Source organism: Spermophilus citellus (genome assembly GCF_964194105.1).
Source record: "Spermophilus citellus genome assembly, chromosome: 3".
NCBI lineage: Eukaryota > Metazoa > Chordata > Mammalia > Rodentia > Sciuridae > Spermophilus > Spermophilus citellus.
Genome location: NC_138184.1, coordinates 102,551,917 through 102,570,667, shown reverse-complemented (window position 1 = coordinate 102,570,667; position 18,751 = coordinate 102,551,917). Strand labels below are relative to the sequence as shown.

Below are 18,751 nucleotides of genomic sequence, written 5' to 3'. Positions count from 1 at the left end.
TTTGATTCTAAGACAGAGTCTCACTAAGTTGCCTGGACTGGCCTCAGCCTTTCAGTCCTCTTGCCCCAGCCTCCTGGGTGGCTGGGATCATGGGGGGGCACCACTGTGCCACCATGTTGCAGGTTATTGGACTCACCTATGGGAGAGGAATGGAGGGAACTGGGGGGTTCTGTCCTGGAGAAGTGATGTCTGAGCAGTCCTGGTTTACCACCATGTCCCTCATCTGGTGCCACCTTCCTCCTGACTTACACTCAAGGATGACTGCAATGCAGAAACTTTCTTCTCCCTTGTTTGCTGTGCCTTAGCAGTTTGACCCATCATGTCCTGATAGTGCATGAACTTCATGCTCTCCTTCTAGAGCCAATACATCCCAGGGCATGGCTACCCACACAGATCATCATAAGCCTCTGCTCGGTGGTTCACAATTCCAGTTGTATGTTAGAAACTCCAAACAGTAAAGTCAGAAAGGCAGAGAAAGAGAGGGCAGAGGGAGGGCAGAAGGAGGAAAGTGATACCTGGCTGGACCCAAGAACAACCAGATCTCTGCAGGGCTGGTGGCTGGTCAGTCCAGGCAGTCCTAATGCAGGGGCCAGGTGGACAGTCATGGTGCTGAGCAGGCTCATTCTAAACTTCCACTCTGCCACTCTGTAGGTGACCTTCTGATGAAAACCAGTAACTGGACTCCATGGTGAGCTCGGATTCAAAGATGAGCATGACCATGCCTCTCAGGACGCCTGCGGGTGCGCGCGCACGCGCGCACACACACACACACACACACACTCACAGACTCCAGGATCCCGGTCCTTCCCCTCAGAGTTCAGCATGACAAAGTGATAATTACTGCCGAATATGCAAGGTTTCTGGAAGCTCTCCAGTGCCGTACATTTACAACAGGGTATTCAAATTCCACTGATTTGCCAGATACGCATGATGAGTTATTCCAAGCCAGATCAGCACGTGTAGAACGTGTAAAGGAAACTGTCAGGCGCTCAGTTCACAGCCCCAGTGCAGCAGACCCTCCAGGAAGCCCGCCCAACCTGCTGGGCCTTCATGAGAAGACACACACTTGCAAAGTTCTGCCTGAAGTTCAGGGGCACAGGCTTTTTGAAGTTTGTGCTGTCCCAGGTTAATTCCCAGGTTGGAGCGCTTCCTCACCACATCAGAGAGAGGACACTCAGCTCAAAGGAGACCTGGCTGCTGGTGTATCTGGGCCAGCAGAGAGATCTAAGGGAGAAGGGGATCTCATGGCAGGGACCCTCCACATCAGACTCCAGGAGGAGGAGCATTAGGTGAAGTGAACAGCGCTGGCTAGCTCACGGGTGGCGGTGGAGTTGTAGGTGGGTCTTTGGACAAAGCTTCAACACATGGAGAGGTGAATGGGTAGGTATGACACAGTGAGCTGCAGAGACAAGGAGAGGGTGTGGGGCTAAGAGAAGCCCTGTGTGCCCACCGGGCAGGGCTCTTCCATGGTGTTTGAGATGAGGGCACCCAGAAGGGTACAGGACTGAGCACCACTGGAGGTGTCAGGTCAGGCCATGGGCGTCACACAGCTCGGGCCATGGGGTCACACAGGTCAGGTTGCAGGGTCACAGGCCAGGAGGCTGCTGGAAGGGCCCCAGCCCTCGGCATAACTTTTGCTCATTGGGCCCCACAAATGCAACATTCCTGTGACCAACATGGCAAGGTGGGGCCAGCACAGCCCTCATAGAGATGATCCCATTTCATCCACGGGGAAGCCATACCACAACTCTTATAAATATAAAGACACAGGAGTGTTTTCAAGGACCTGGATCCCACCTTTCTTCTATTGGTGAATAGTGAAGTCTACTTAGGGCTCCAAAAAGACCGCCATGATTGGCTTATGAAAAGCAAAGGGTGTGTGAGTGTATGCACGTGCATGGCATGGAATATCATTCAGCCAGTTCAAAGGTACCAGCCCTTGGCCTCATGTGGATGATTCTGGCGGACATCGTGCTAGTGAAACAAGCCTGACAGAGAAAGAAAACCGTGCCTGCGCTCATGTCCACGTGGAATATTAAAGAAACAAGAGCAACCAAAGGGAGTAGACAGAGAATGGGACAGGGAGCACCAGGGCCAGCTGTGACGGGGGCAGAGGAGTTAGAGCAGCGGCGTGTGGGATGAGCCATCTAGAGTCTGATGCCCAGTGAGGCCACAGTGCTGAGGTGGGCTGTGCACGTGTCTCCTGTGGGACAAGCTGATGCGGGATCCCCTGGCTACACCAACAACCGTGAGCCCATGTGAGGGGAGGGAGGCTGATTCACTTCACCAAAACCACTTTCCTAAAACCACGTGATCCAGAGCATGTTAGCTACTGTGAACAGGCACAATGACATTCATTTTAAAGAAGAAAAGGAAAATGAGATTTTCCATGTGCACATTTATCCATGAAAGAAATAAAAAGGAAGGGGAGGGGAAGGGCCCCTGGGCAGTGGTACATGGTCTCCAGGCCCACCCATCTTCTGCTTCCCAGATCAAACCTCCTTCCCGTGGGAGCCGAGGACTGAGAGAATGCAGGACTCCCCAGCAGGTGCCATCGTCCCTGCCATTGCTCCCGTCCAGGACAGCTCCTCCTGTCCCTGTGGGAGATGCCGCTGGAGCATCCATGCAGTGGAGTCTTAGGTCTTCTGATGCCATTTCTCCACCCTCCTCTTCCTCCTGCTCATCTTTCTCTCTCTCCCTCCCTCTTTCTCCCTTCATTACTGAGCCCCCTCATACACAGCACTCCACCTGTGCCCTTATGCCGAGGAGGAAGGCTGCTGCTGAGAAGACCCCCGTATCCCTGAGCATCCATACAGTTGGGTGGAGAGATAAGAGGTTTCAATGGCTCTGTCACCTGTAGGGAGGGTGCCTCTGAGACTCCTGAGTGACCCTCTTGCAAACAGTGAACTTGAGTCTTAGGGTTGGATCTGATGGATGCAGCATGCTTTGGCCCCCGAGGCTTTGCACCTCTCTCTGTGGACTCTCCCCCACAGTCTCCATTTCCTCTTCTGGGAGGGGCTGGAACAATACTACTTGTTTTTTTTTTTAACCTGACACATAGAATAGCAGATATTATATAAAAAGCAGACTATAAAAAGGTACAAGAGGTAGCCAACTAATTAAGCTAACATTAAGAGTTGCTGATCTAATCCTAGTAATCTTTTATTCCTTTATAGATGCATGCCTATAGGAATCCAAGATGCCTAAAAGCTAATGTTTATCACAATAAATCCTGTGTCCAGTAGCATCTGGCCATGTTGCCATGCTCATCAGCATGGACCCCCTTGGTCTGAGCTCTTCCCATGCCTTGCCTCTGCAATTCTCTCGCCAGCTAGAAAACAAAGCCACAGCACCCTCAGATGCCCATAGAGTTGTCCACCCACCTCTAACTGGCCATCCTTTGCAAGATAGAACTGAGCAGGAGAGGGAGTCCTCCCCTGTGGAGACAGGTCAGAAAGCACTTAGGAAGTGGAATTGCAATTGGCCGTGATGATCCCCCTCACCTGCCCTGGGGATGATGCATAGCTCACAGAATCGGGGAGTTGGGGCCCTCGAGTGATGCTGTGCGAGCCCAGCAAACACTGCAAAGCCCACCGTCAATGGTGTGTCCTTCCTAATGCCCTGTGTGGGTGACTAATGCGGGAGTTCCCGTGACTGCACACCAGCAGCCGGTGCCCCGCTTAGTCCTTCACAGTTGCTCTCTCCTCCTCTCCAGTGTGGACGGCACCTCCTACGAAGTCATGCAGATCGACGTGGAAGTCGAGGAGCCCAGTGACTCGCCCACCACACAGCTGGTCACGTGGCAGGTGGAGTACCCAGGAGAGATCACGTCGGACCTGGGAGTGTCCAAGATCTACGTGAGCCAGAAGGACTTGATTGGAGTTATCCCGCTGGCCATGGTAAGAGTGCCTGCCTCGGGCTGTTGGTACCGAACTCCGGGACAGGGAAGGTGCCATGCTGTGACCCAGATTTGGTGGGGAATGTCAGTGAGCGAGAAGGCTGTGAAGTTGACCGCATCCGCCAACTCTAGAAATGTGCACTCTTAACTCCAGGTATTAAAATTGGGTCTGTCTTTGTATGAAAATGATTGCTGATTTGATATCTGCGTGGCATATGATGTAGATCCCATGCGGAGTCTGTTCATGTGCAGCTCTGCAGGGCAAAGGCGTGGAGTGTCGGGTGACCGTGCCTGGTTGTGAGCAGGGCTGAGGCTGCTGTCCCTGAGCATGGCACATGGCTTAGGTTCTGTTGCGGGAAACCAGAGGAGCACGGGTTGTGCCAGCAGGTGAGCTGATTCTGCAGCAGGCCTCCTTTGTTACTGAACAGCTCCCAGCAATGAGGTGGGGCTCTTTCTGGAAGGGGCCTGCAGGCTCGGCTGGTTCCTGAACCGCATTGATGAACTGGTTCCCACACTTTGGTCTGGTGAGACTCCAGCTGTGCTGGCCGGGCGGCTGCCCGTGGCTCGAGAGTGAAGAGCCGGCTTGTCATAGAAGAGTGGTGGCCGTCACCCTCAGTACCTTACTTTGACTTTGTTACTCTGATGTTCGTTGAGGGATATTTGTAAGAAATCAGATGCAAATCCCAGAATCACTAGAGAAAGAGGAGCGTCGGCTGGCTCCCCTGGGCCAGGTGAGGACAGAGGTGGGGCTGGGTTATCTAAAGCAGCCGGAGGCCACCGGGCGTGCTCCAGAGACACATGGCCTAATGGTGTCTTCAGGAAGCACTCTGGCTGCATGTGGAGATGAATTCAGGGCCAGAGGACCTCTGAGAGAGCTGAACAACGCGACTCTGGCAGCTCTGAAGGAGACCTCCTAGCGCAGTCTCGGAGCCGGTGAGTCTGTGTGGTTCTAGCCCCTGTTTGGGATTAGCCCAGGTTTATATGATGGCTTCAGAGGCTTAGGGAACAGCATCCTATGGCTGAGTGACCCCAGAGATATTGTCCTTGTCTCCATGATCCCAAATTAATGACAAACATGTCCACACTGCAGCAGCAAGAAGAGGCTGAAGGAGACAAGGGCGGACTCAATCTCTTGCTCAGTGCACCACCTCTGCTCCCACCCTATTGGCCACACCCCAGTGTGTGGATGGCAGGACTTTCCCAAGCACTGGAACTAGGTGTGGAAGAAATTTGGGAATAAAGGATAACTCCAAAAAAAATTCCCCTGATAGCTCCCTGACACCACCACATAAACTTACAATGCTAGAGACTTTTTCTATCTTAAATTACACTGTGGCTTATATTTGGGGTATGGAATCCTTTGCATACATCTCTGATTGATTCCTTGAGGTAAACTTTTAGAAATATGAATCAAAGGATATGCAATTTTTAGTAGTTTTTTCAATGGTTGCCAAATTGCCTTCTGGAAAGTTTAACTAATTTACAGTTCCACCTGCTGTGTATAATTACACCCCATCCTTGCAACTTCACCAACACAGAATATTAAAATTTAAAACATAGAGAATTTATTAAGCAAAAATTATATCTCAGTGTTGCCTTAATTTGTCCTCCTTGGGTTACATTTTTTTATTTCCTTATTAAACATTTGCTCTTTGTCTATTTTATTTTCTTAGTGGGAATGCAACTCCTTATTATTACTTTGTCATAAATCTTCTTTTAAAGTGGAAAAAAAATCCACATGATATTGAATTTACCATCTTGAACTTTCTTTTTTTTGAAATTTTTTTAAACTTGTTCTTTTTAGTTACACACGACGGTGGAGTGTGTTTTGACATACCATACATACATGGAGTATGATTTCCGCTCCTTGTGGTGATACATGATGTGGAGCGACACTGCTCATGTATTCATATATGAACATAGGAAAGTGATGTCTAGTTGATTTTACTGTCTTTCCCATTCCCATTCACCCTCCCTTGCCCAATCAGGTGAACCTCCACTCCTCCCTCCCTCCTGCCTATATTGCGTCATATGAGAGAACATATTCGGCCTTTGGTTTTCTTGGAATTGACTTATTTCACTTAGCATGATACTATCCAGTTTCATTCATTCACCTGCTAATGCCATAATTTCACTCTTCTTCACGGCTGAGTAATATCCCATTGTGTATATGTACCACATTTTTTAAAATTCATTCATCTGTTGAAGGGCACCTAGGTTGGTTCCATAACTTTGCTCTTGTGAATTGAGCTGGTATAAATATTGATGCGGCCATGTCACTATCGTAAGCTAATTTTAAGTCCTCTGAGTATAATGCTGAGGAGTAGGATAACTGGGTCAAATGGTGGTTCCATTCTAAGTTTTCTGAGAAATTGCCATACTGCTTTCCAGAGTGAGTTCACCAATTTGCAGTCCCTCCAGAAATATGTGAGTGTACCTTTTGCCCCACATTCTCTCCAACATTTATTGCTACTTATATTTTTGATAATTGCCATTCTGATTGGAGTGAGATGAAATCTCAGTGTAGTTTTAATTTGAATTTCTCTAATTGTGAGTGATTTTGAACATTTTTTCATATATTTGTTGACCATTCATATTTCTTCTGTGAAGTGTCTGTTCAGTTCCTTTGCCCATTTATTGATTGGGTTATGTGTGTGTGTGTTAAGTTTTTTGAGTTCTTTATATATCTTGGAGATTAATGCTGTATCTGAGGAGCAAGTGGCAAAGATTTTCTCCCTTTCTGTAGGCTCTCTCTTCCTGTTTTTGATTATTTCCTCTGCTGTGAAGAAGCTTTTTAGTTTAACAAAAATCCCGTCTATCGATTCTTAACTTTACTTCTTGTGCTTTAGGAGTCTTATTGCAGAATTTGGTTCCTAAATCAACATGATGGAGAATTGGGCCTGCTTTTTCTTCTAGTAGATGCAGGGTCTTTGATTTAATTCCTAGTTCCTTGATCCACTTTAAGTTGAGTTTTGTGCATGGTGAGAGACGGGGGTTTAATTTCATTGTGTTGCATATGGATTTCCAGTTTTCCCGGCACCATTGTTGAAGAGTCTATCTTTCCTCTAGTGCATGTTGATGGTGCCTTTGTCTAGTATGAGACAACTGTATTCATGTGGGTTTGTCTCTGCCTTCTATTCTGTGCCATTGATCTTCATGTCTGTTCTGGTGCCAACACCATGCCGTTTCTGTTACTATAGCTTGGTAGTATAGTTTAAAGTCTGGTATTTTGATGCCTCCTGCTTCACTTTTCTTGATGAGGATTCTATCTTGGCCTCTCTACATGTAGTTGGTTGGCTTTAGATGTGATCACGTTGCTGCTCCCTGGATCTCTAGGACTTCTCCATTTTGCAGAACTGAAACACTTCCCCCTCCTCCTCCGACATGGGAAACACTTTTCTATATCTGTGGTGCCAGCTGTCTGATTGACATAGCACCCACTGCCTTTCCAGTTTACTGTTCACCTGTCAACTTCACAGGTTGCATTTTTTTTGATGTGCAGAAAGTTTTGCTCCTCTGATTGTGTGTGTGTGTGTGTATGTGTATGTGTTCAAATCCACTGATCTTTTCCATACAGAAATCCCCCATCTCCCTCTAATCACTTCCAAGAGGAAAGATGGACCTGTTTTATTTGTTTATAAAATCTCCAACTATTAAAATATCTGAACATGGCTCACATACACACAGGCAAGCCGAACTGCAGCCTTGGGAAGTGAAGCCAAAGGCAGACGCATTGGAGAGTTCTGCAGGGCGGAGGACGGGAGGCCAACCTGGGGCAAAGCCCACGGCCTCCCCTTCTTGGTGGATGTGTGATTTCACCTCTGGGAAACTTGGAGCTGGGACGTAGCTACCCTGGTGTCCAGGGTGGTGAGGGCTTTTGCATTCTCTTACCCAGTCATTAATTTTTGTGAACTTCCTTGCATTTTTTCCAATTTGGGAAATCCACCTGGACTATGCTCTAGGTAAAATGTGTTTTTGACCTCAGTGAACACTGTCCACCACACGTCCCTGTCTCACCCTGGGCCCAGGTTGCCGTTCTTTGAAGAGTAGGAGTCCTCCTTGGAGCCACAGTTGTTCTGAGGAGAGAGGTCCTGAGCTCTGTGGCGGCGCCTGGCTTGTGGCTGCCACGCGGGTTTGGAGCTTGGCCAGGCTCCCAGGCAGCCATGCTGAGACACACATCAGAGGTTCCCATGGCACCGGCAAGTCCTTTAAAACTTGGTCATAAGGCCCTTCATTTCCAAATCCAGCAAACGAATTTTCACTCCTTTCAGGAAGAGTCTTTGGGGGCTGCTAACATGGATGTTGCTGTCAGTTCGGGAAAAGGAGGTGGCAGATGCGTGGGAGGTCAGGACCTGGCCCTCCTACGGTGGGTCCCCACGGGTGCTCGTTGCGTCTTGGGTCTCCACGGGTGCTGGTTGTCTCGTGCCTCAGCTGTGACGACCACTCTTCGGCTGCTGCCCTTGGGCTGGGACTTCAGCTACAAGTCAGTCTGGAGGTGAGGTCAGGACAGACTCGCTTCTGAGTTGCCCTTGATAGTCAGCAGAGGGGAGCAGTGACCCTGAAGTGACTTGACAGGATTTACAATGACAGAAGGGGATGGGTGTGTTTGCCAGCCCAGCCCTGCACACTCCCAGGGAGGCCACAGGGTCCTAGACAAACACCGAGCCGAGGACGGGCCAAGGGTTCCTCCTAGTGACAGGTACCTCCACCGTGCCACCAGCAGACCCTGGCCCCTGCTTCCTGGCCCACCTCCCAGGCCACCTGCTCCCAGCGCCCTTCCTTGGTCCTCATGGCCAGGTAGGACCTGGGGTGGCCCTGCTGCTTCCCTGCACACGCGGAGGATGACAGGCTCCTCTGCTGGTTAAGACCCTGCCACTGGGAGCCACGGTGCCTGGCAGCCGACCCTGTGTGCCAGGGAAGCCGCTTTGATGTATCTCGGTCCTTCGGTCCTTCATCGTTTCGTTTTATCCTTTGATCTTCACCCAAACCCAAGCTCCTGCCCACAGAAGCAGCCGGGCTCCTGGGCACCACCTTGGCCTTCTGTGCTGCTCCTTAGCAGGAGCCGGGGCTCTGCAGTCCCGACCCCGATGGGAGCTGGGCTCCTCAGTCTGGCCCACCTGAGCTGGCTCCCCTGAACACCGAGTCCCTTCCTTGAACAGCTCCTGGGTGACAGTGGAGTTACCCTCTTCCCTTCTTAACTCGTTATGTCTTCCTGAGTCTTTCTGGTCAGTGTCCTCCGCCTATGACCAGGACCAATGGCCCATCTCTGTAAACCTAGCAGACAAACTTCCCCTCACTTTTATGACCACGTGATCGTGACGTCATCAACTTCTGATGACACAGTCTCCGAGCTGTGCTGGAGGGAGTGCATTTCTCTCCGTAAGTGAGGGGAGCCGTCCTTTCACCAACCACACCTCCCCTCATCCTCAGAACCTCCGGCTGGTGGCACAGCTTTGAGCTCCCTGCTTCCAGGCTTCTGGCCCTGCCCTGGCCTCCTGCTGTCTGCACTTCCTGCAGGAAGCAACGCGCTGACCCAGGGCCGACTCCTGATAGATGCCTGCAGACAGTGTCCCCCAGGAATACAGACATCTCCGGAGAGAGGGCGGCTGGATCCTTATCGCACGGCAATTTGAAGTCAGCACAGGTAATGTGCTGTGACAGTCACCTGCGGAGATCAGGACGTGGGAAAGATCCCCAAGTCACAGAAGGAACCTTCTTTCCTGACTCCTAATCGTGAAAATTCTCTTTATTTTTAGCATAAAAGCGGGCTCTGGGCTCTTTCTGTGTGACTTTTCCTGGTGTTCTCTCCCGTGTCAGCCTGTTAATTAATATGCCAGATACCTCTGTTGTTTCACTCCCGACTTTTTGAAAATTCAGTCGGGCTGCAAGCACACAGCCACCTTCCTTTTCAGACGTCCTCAACCAAGTGCAAATTAAGATGCTGTGACAGCCCTTGAGAAAAATCTTCCTGCTCGAAGGCGCCTGCTTTCTTTGTGTGCTGTTGAGTGGCCAGTGCTGCCCACACAGTGCTGGGTGACCACAGCACGCTCAGCACTCACCAGACACCAGGTGGGGCTCACTAATCTCCCTGAGCTACTGGAACCCCAAGGTGGCCCAGAGCCTGGGTACCACTCCTGTCCTGCCCCACAGATGGAGGAGACAGCCAGCTTGCATCCGGGCTCCATGCTGTCCAGCTAAGACACTGGCTCCACTTGGATGGGCTCCACAGTCCATGCTCACCCCCCGTCCACCAGGCAGCTTTTGCAAGCCAGAGCGGAGGGTGTGGGCTGTTGATCTGTGCAGTGTGCAGAAAGATCCTTGGAAAATGCAAATGCAACGACACGCGCTCACCAAATGGAAATGGAGAAGTCTCATTGAAATAAGGAAATCATCTGAAAATGAATTATTTATTATGCGCAAAGCCACTGCCTTCCCTTTCCAGACCCCTCGATGCCTGTGAGCTCCCTAATGAGCCTCCTCTCCAGAGGTGATTTATAATGAGCGGCAGCAGCAGTGGCTGGGTCTCAGTGCTGTCACCGGCACCCGGCACTCTTGCTCTTGCTGTCTGCCGCGTGGCTCTTAACAGCCCAGCTGCGCACAGCCAGTTGCTCGCAGTGAACAAATGATCGTGATGTGACTCATTTTGTAGGCGCAACAGAGACACCGCACACTCAGGGAATGTCTACAAGCCCCGCTGTGTGCCGGGCTCTGGCCTCTGGGCTTGGGGTCTAGCGGGGGACAGGTTTGGTTTAGCGAGGTGGCGAGTGAGAAATGACTGAGCAAGACGATTTCAGAATCTGTGTGTGCTTGGGCCAGCTGAGCAGGGAGCTGCCAAGCAGGCCAGCTCCCTCAGATGAGGTGGTCAGTGCAGAGGGGACATCTGTGCCACAAGCATCCAGCCTGGGAAGACGTGAGAAGAGCCCGTTGTCCAAGCAGAAGGAAACATGGAGGCTGAGGTCCAGGCACGGCCAGCTCGAAGCGCTTTCACTGGGGAAAGGCCCCAGGAGCTGGGGATGCTGAGTCCAGGGGCAGCAGTGGGAGGCTGCAGAGCTGCAGGCGCTGGGTACAGGCCCTCACCAGCCAGGGCACGAGCTGGTCAATCACTGATTCCAGTCGTCTCACCCTGATCTAATTTGTGAACTCGTTCACACATGTCTCTCTGAAGGCTGTGAGGAATACATGAAGGGGTGATGGAAATGGGAAGGTCAGGTTGGAGGCTAATTTCCAAGTCCACATACAAAGGGTGACGAGGGTGGACCTGGTGAAGGTAGACGGAAGGTCTCGATGTACTGCCTGGGGACAGCAGAGCTTGCTTCTGATTGAATGCACTGGTCAGCTTCTGCATCACTGTGACCAAAATACCTGATAGGGACAACTTAGATGGGGAAAGCCGGGTCTTGTGGCTTTAGAGGTCTCAGCCCAGTTCTGCTCTGGGCCCAGGTGAGGCAGAACGTCATGGGGCAGCACCCAGCAGAGGGAATCTGCTCAGCTCATGGTGGGGTCAGGAAGCAGGGGGCAGTCACAGGGAAGATGACCTCTCCAGGGCAGCCCCCAGTGACCTGCCTCCTCCAGCCCCACCTCACCTGCCCATAGTCACCGCCCAGTCCATTCAAACTGGGTGGCCTGATGAGGCTGCAGCTCTCACAGTATGATCATCTCTCCTCTGAGCCTTTGGGGGACACCTGGTATCCAGACATAAAACTGGACAGGAGCACGCTTGACCAGGAAAGATCAGCTGAGTCTAGACCAGACCACGCCACCCGATAGGACTGTCTAAGCTGAAACCCTGTCCTGTGACCTGAGCCATCCCATATAGCAGCCATGGCCATACATGGTTCCGGAGTTCTAGAAATGCAAAGAGTGTGACTAAAGAGTAACATGAGAAGTAACATAAACTTGAAGAGTGACATAAACTTCAGTAGCCCTTGGTGATAGTGGCTATCAGTTTAGATGGTACAGCTCTGAACTTTTGTCCTGGGAACTCAGGGGAGATCATGTATTTGTTGAGATGTCAGCCTGTACACTACCATCTGCTCTGCGGATCCATTGTCCACACCTGTCCACCCTGCACCACACCCCTGCAGTCTATCCTTCCTGGTTGGCACTCAACTGATTGCTTGCCCATTGGCTTGGGCCTGAGTTCAGCCAAGATGAGAGGAGAATAGGAGGAGAGCAGATGGAAGCTCCTCTCTTGCAGGCCACCACTGGTCGGTGACCATGTGCTCCTCAAAGTACCAGCTACTGTCAGCCAGCCCCCCTTGAGCCCCAGTAGCAATACCCTGAGACGCTGAACTTCAGATAAAGCACCTGCATCCGTCTACCCATGTGTTCTCCCACTCACCTCCCTCCGTGGAGTGGTGCAGGTGTCTGAGCACAGTTGTCTTATGAGTGCTCCTGTCTCAAAATGCATGTATTCAGATGCTTATTATTTTATCATCAATGGTTTGCTTTTATTTGTACTTCAGATAAAATATTATATGGATTTTTCCAGCATGTGCACAGGTAGATTACAGTATGGCTCTTATTTCAGAGCAACAAAGGAGTGCTACTTTCTTACATAGATGTTTGTTTTATAAAGGGAGCTGTCACTCAAATGTGGTTGGAAGCAATAGGGTTGACAGTCGCTCTCTTCGAAGGGACAGGTGGTGTTCATTTTCAGTCTCGTGGGCACACAGCCCCTGTATAGCAGCAGAGCCCTGCCTCTGTGGCCCCTGACAGCCATGTGTGAGCAAATCAGTGCCACTGAGTCCAAGGGCGTCATGCATGGGCACTGAAGTTCGAATTTCATGTGACTTTCAAATGTCACAAAATAGTGTGCTGCTTTGATTTGTTTGATCACAGAAAAATGTGAAGGCCATCCTTAGTTGTGTGCCTCACAGGACTGTAGCTGGCGGGCTCCGCTTTGCCCCCCCCACACACCACCACCTAGTGTATGTGTAATGGGCTCAGCCACTCTGTGTCCTCCTGCTGAGGTGGAAATGTCCCTACACGACTCATGTGGGACACAACATCTGATCTCCTTGAAAAAAGTCCACTAACAATTTAAAAATGAACATTAGGGGTCGTTGTCATGAGAAAAGTGTATTTTCTACAGCAAACATTGGAGAATTTCCACCCAGTCCATTCTGTGGCTTCTGCAGGGATGTGGGCTCACCAGGCAGGTGGCCTGAGTCCCCCTTCTCCCATCTCCCTCCCCCTTCTTTAGCCTTCGCAGGTTTGTGACTCAGCCTCGAGACTGTGATTCCCCGCATGAGCGAGCCCTTCCCATGTGTGACTCTTAAGTCACTGAATGCCCTCTCTTTGTGGTCCTGGGTGGTCTCCCTCACACATGGCGCTTGTCCATCCCAAACCCGTCTCCATGTCCCTCACAATCTTGGGTTAGCCTCATGGCCTGCCTCCTTGATAGTGTCCACTGGACTGTGTCAGAACCTGCTTGCTGTCTCAGGGGCAGTGACCAGGACGGAAGGCTCTGCAGAGAGGAGGGCTGTCAGCTCGAGGGAGAACCCCTACAGCGGCCCTCCCACCTGGGGCTTGCATCCTCAGAGGCAACCAATCAGACAAAAAATACTCTTTAAAAATGTAACTCTGTAAAATATGTGGAGACTTAGGTTTCTTGTCATTATCTCCTAAGCAATCCAGGGTGACACGGTTACAGAGCGCTGGCACGGTACCAGGTAGAATAAGCCGTCTAGCTTGTTAAAGGACATGGTGGGTGTGCACAGGCTGGATGCGATCACAGCATGATGTTAGACAAGGGACTTGAACATCCTCGGGATCCTGATCCCAGTCCCTGCAGATGACAAGGGACGACAGTGATCCCCAGCTTCTGCTTGCTCGGGGCCCAAGTTGCCTGGCTTCCTGAATTGCTTTCTAAAAGCCCATGTCCAGAATTTTAGCAGAAACTGCCGAAAGCTGAAAAGACTTTCAGAAAAGCTGGCTGGCAGGGAGGACCATGTGTGTTTCAGGTATTCACACCGCCAGCCACTCCCACCGTCATCTCTTCTACATGTGAAAATTGTACTGGGCACAAGAGACACCATCTGAACCCAAACTCAAAATTTTGGAAAACCTCTGGATCCACATAACTGCAAGATACCGTCTGGCTCCAGCCAGCTTGTGTGGGGGTGGATTTGCAGATGATGTTCTGTGGTGCGTGGGGACCCTGGGGCACAGGGCCAGTCTCGGCCTCCTCCTGCTGTGCCGTCCTCACCTCCGGTTCTGTATGCCTAGCAAGCCTCCTGTTGGTTCTGTCTTGCTCACGAGCACTCAGTGAAAGGGCTTGGTCAGCTGAGTTCTGCAGCCGTGGGACCCCAGCCAGCCCACAGCAGAAGGGCAGTCACCACGCAGGGCCTGTGGAGTGAGTTGGGAGAAGCTGAATCCACAGCCCTGGCCTGAGAGTTCATTGTGGCAATCCAGGGGTCTCTCTGCACCTCTCTCCTCTCATCTATGCAAAAGGGACAGTGACAGCCCTTCCATTCCAGAGGGTGGTGTAGAGGTTTGGTGAGACTAGAGCTGACACATGAAGCTCAGGGACAGGCACTCGGCCACTGTACAATAAATACTCTCGCTAATCTCACTTATGGTGACTGACATTGCCCTTACTACTGATGACATGGGATTACTGGTGATAATATACTAACGTGAGGAATATACTCATAGCAATGTCCCGCTGTTAACAATAATGTTAGCAAAGAGAACATTTATGGTATTAGCACAAAAATGTAGAGGCAGCTATTACTTCCTTCTACAAGTTTTCTGAAAAAAGAAAGAAAAAGTAAACTTTGAATGTCCTCTAGGGATAAAAAGACTAACTGGAGAGTATTTTAGGTAGTAAGTAAAGAAGCCGTATTCTAAATATGCAGACTTGACCCTGCTGCTAGGCACATGTGAAATGGCGAGGGTTAGTCTCCATTAGGATGCTTTCAAATTCAATCCCAACTGGCTTATGCAAAAATCAGAATTTATTGATATATTATATATGATTAGATTCATTTGGATACATAAAATTTGATGCCTCAAATCAATAGTTTTAATGACAATGGAGGTTTCTTTTTCATTTAAAACAAGTCCAGAGATAGGTTCTCTGAGACTAACAGGTGGCTTCCTTGTCCTAAGGGACCCAGGATCGAGGTGGGTGTCTCTCTCTACCACATGACTACTATATTCTCAAAAAAAAACCTCATGATGCAGATTGGATGTTGAAGCTCTAGCCATTGTGTCTGAGTTAAAAGTTTGAAGGAAAGGAAGAAAAACACAAAAAGTCACATGGTCACAGAGTGAGCCCCTGTAAGTATCCTGGAAATCTCAGGTGACATGCTGCTTGCATGTGCCTCCTCAGCCCTCAGCCACTAGCTATCAATGGATATGCAGTGAGTTCTCTGAGCTGAGTCCAGAGGCCACCCCTACAGAGGGCCGTGAGCTGCAGGCCTCCAGGGCTATGGGAAGGCTGCACTCAGTTAAGACAAGGCCCGGTCACTAAGGACAGGGGCAAGGCAGAGCTTGGAGGTCATCAGCACATCTGCCAGACACATGCACCTACCTGCAAGTCCCCAAGACTGGCTGCTTGCTGCTTTACTCCTGGGAGTCACATGAGAGCACACAAGGAGCAAGACACTTCCCCAAGTCCCTCATCCCCATCCATACAAGAATCAGAGTCACCCTCAGGTCCATCCTCCTCTTGGTGGAAAATGCTATCACCTGTCAAACCTCATCCATTTCTCTAAAGCCAGAAGAGAAGAAGTAGCCCCCAAAGAGATATCATCTGTGACCGTTAATAGGAGGAGGAAGAGAACCCACTCTGTGGCTGCCCTTTGCCTGGTAGAGATGAGTGGACATAGGTTTCAAAGACTCACTCTGCAAAGATACATACGTCCTCCTCCCGATGAAGCCAGTCGGGCAAGACAGAGTTCCCAAGGGTGACCGTGAGCCTGAGCAGAATCCCAAGCCTCCACCAACCCAGGGGCACTCTCAGCAGGAGCATGCATATCTGCATTCTTTAATGAGAGCCAGGACTCCAGAGGCAGATGTCCTGTAACAGGATAGCTTGTGAAGGCCAAACGCAGATGTCCGCTTTTCCCTTTGCACGCTCACATTACGTGGGAAGTCCCTTGGCATTCTCCACAAAGGGGTGCACAGTACGGAAGAGTGCAGAGGGCTCCAAGTCCCACAGGAACAGAATGCCAGCCCGCATGTATAAATGCGTTGGCGATTCCACCTTGATCAAAAAGTCCCAAGGGCTTCCTAATAAGAGAGACAATTGATTTTAAAATAGTTTGAAACTAATATATTAAATAAATGTTTTCACAAAATGGTGATGTTGTCATATGGGACTTATCAATATATCTTGAACACCAAAGTTCTCAGCCCGAGGTATTCTTTTCTTGACAAATGCTAAGAACTCTAGAAATTTCAGGGGGTGCTAAATATGACCTTGGATACCATTAAAGCAAGAATGCAGGAGGTAATTCATTCCATAAACTTTTTATTAATCTCTGCTTGACAACTGGTGGACATGCTGCTTTTCAATGGGGGCAAATCACAAACACTGAAGCTTCTGTGTCTTCAGTGTGAATGAACCAGACTTTCCAGGGTGCCACCAAGTCCCCCATTACCCTTATCCTGAACAAAAGGGACCGTCTTATCCTCAACCCTGACTTTCCCTTTGCTTCAAGGAGGAGACAATGAATGTGGACGTGAGGACACGTCTCTCCCCTACCTGGTGGAAGGGATTTTCATCCCCTGCTCCCCTGCTCTTCTCCCGCTTCCTTCCCCAGACTCCTCCCTCCCCTCCGCCCCCTGCTCTCATCCCCTACCAGTCCTGAGCATCCTCTTCCTGACTCAGTGTCAATGTGGCTCAGCCACCATGCTTTCAAAGTACACAAGGCAGGAGCCCCCACCACATGCTCACATGCAAAGCAGATGTCTCACCTGGCACAGTGACATGTCCCAAGGGCATGGACTCCAGGTGCACCGAGTCCAGGGCTGAGGGTCCCTGAAGCTGCTGACCACGGCTTGCTCTCACCCTCCACTGAGACCTCCCTTCATGGTCTAAGCAAACACCTGGAGCAAGATGGTGCCATGCTCACCTTCAGCCAGAGAAAGGCAGGACGCCCTCCTCCACCCTTGGGGGAGCTCAGGCCTCCATCACTCTGGGCCACACCAGGCGTCCCCAGCCCTGGTCTGGTAACAGTCACATCTGCCTCAGTCTAAGGCAGCTTTCCTGAACCCATCAGAGCCAACAGGATGGTGTGTCCCAGGCCAGCTGCGATGATTTGGCCCCGGCATTCTGTGAAGCACAGTGGTTGGGGAAGAGTGGGTGCCCAAGGATCTGAGGACAAGCAGGTTGCTAGAGGGAGGGGAAGGAGGCTCTCTGGGAATTCTCAGCGGAAAATTCTAGGACAGCTGGGACCACATAGAGTGTCAGGTGAAGAAGTTATCTGCCTTTCCATTCTCTACCAAATAAATCCTAAAACCTTTCCTGCAAAAATGGTGATTGAAAATTCAAAATGGCAGGCGGCATGTGAACAGGGAGCTGTCCGCTTTTCTGATGAAATGATCTGGGGTGTCAGGGGGCATCATGACCACATCTGGAAAGAAGCAAATCTTTCTTCCTAAGGCGTTTTAATTATAAAAACATGAGCAACACAAGCAGGAACACAGGGAGGGGACTCCACGCCTGGGGCAGCTGTGCCCAAGCCACAGGACACCTGTGGGCTCCTCATTACACTTGAGGAATGGGGCGAGGGGTAGGGTCACTGCTCAGAGCTGCTGGCTACAGAGCTCATTTCCTTCAATCACCCACAGCAGAAGTCGCAAGAAGGTGTTTAAAGTGCTGTGTGTCCTATGTGGGTCCGTCTCCTGGTAATTTCAAGGTGGGCAACGGAGGCCACCAGTCCTTAGGAATCTGTGGTTATGTGCATGTGCACAAGCCAGCACATGGAAAAGCCACAGACCATCAAGAAATGTATTTTGCAAATTAGGGTAACAGAGATCTGAGGGTCTATTTGTAAATCTTTTATTTCTATTTTGGTAACGTACGTGGGTAGCTGGTTGATTATTTACTCAACATGGATCCTGGGGATTGTGCACCCTTATAGTAGGTAACAGATGCGTCCTTAAAAAGGAGGGATAGGATGTTTCTGAGACGGGAAACAGTGGCGAATTCAACCTCCTAAAGCGTAAACCTGGGCACTGTGATGGAAGGCAGGACCCTTATCTTCCTACGCAGTCCGTCCTGGACTTGAAGGAATTGCTTTGATGAAGCTGGTGTCCAAGAACAGACTCAGCTTCTGAGGAAGGATTCAACAACACTAGGGAGTCAGCAGAAGATCCTTCCTGAGAGCATCGGTGGGCACTGAGCTTAGCCACCTGCTTCCTGTGCAGACCTTTGCAAAATGTCCTGACTCCACCACTGAGGAAAACCGAGGTCCTTGTAGAAAAATCAAGAAGTTACTGAAGGTCACCCGACTGGAAAGTGTCTGTGTGATTCCAAAGCTGATGTTTTTAAACCACCAGGGTGTAGGTGTGCAGCCAGCCCAGGGAGACACACAGCCCAAGGACACGTGTTGTGGCAGAGACCACGCAGGCACCTGGGGAGCAGTGGGTGGAGGGCATTGGCCCCGCCCTCCTGCAGTTCTCCTGGATAGACTGATCTCCAAAGCGGAAGAGGACAGGGCAGGTCTCTCCCGCAGATGGGTGGTGGGCGTGTGGTGTCGGGAGCGGCCTGGGTGAGGGAGAAGACACTGAGACCCACAGAGGACAATCTGCGTGTGTGTCCACCAGCACTGGCACGGTGTGGTGTCTGCCTGTCTCTTCTAGAAACGGCGCCACACCAACCCATCGTTTCATGGAATT

At 50.5% G+C, this 18,751-nt stretch overlaps 1 protein-coding gene across 1 annotated transcript in view; it reads left to right on the top strand.

The window, feature by feature from the left end:
• TMEM132D (transmembrane protein 132D) overlaps positions 1–18,751 on the top strand; it is a gene marked incomplete at both ends in the record, with an annotated part of 481,494 nt that overhangs the window by 331,253 nt on the left and 131,490 nt on the right. The window contains one exon of the mRNA XM_081288230.1: positions 3,716–3,899. Coding sequence (XP_081144356.1) covers positions 3,716–3,899 — 184 coding nt within the window. The remainder of the gene's footprint in view (positions 1–3,715; positions 3,900–18,751) is intronic.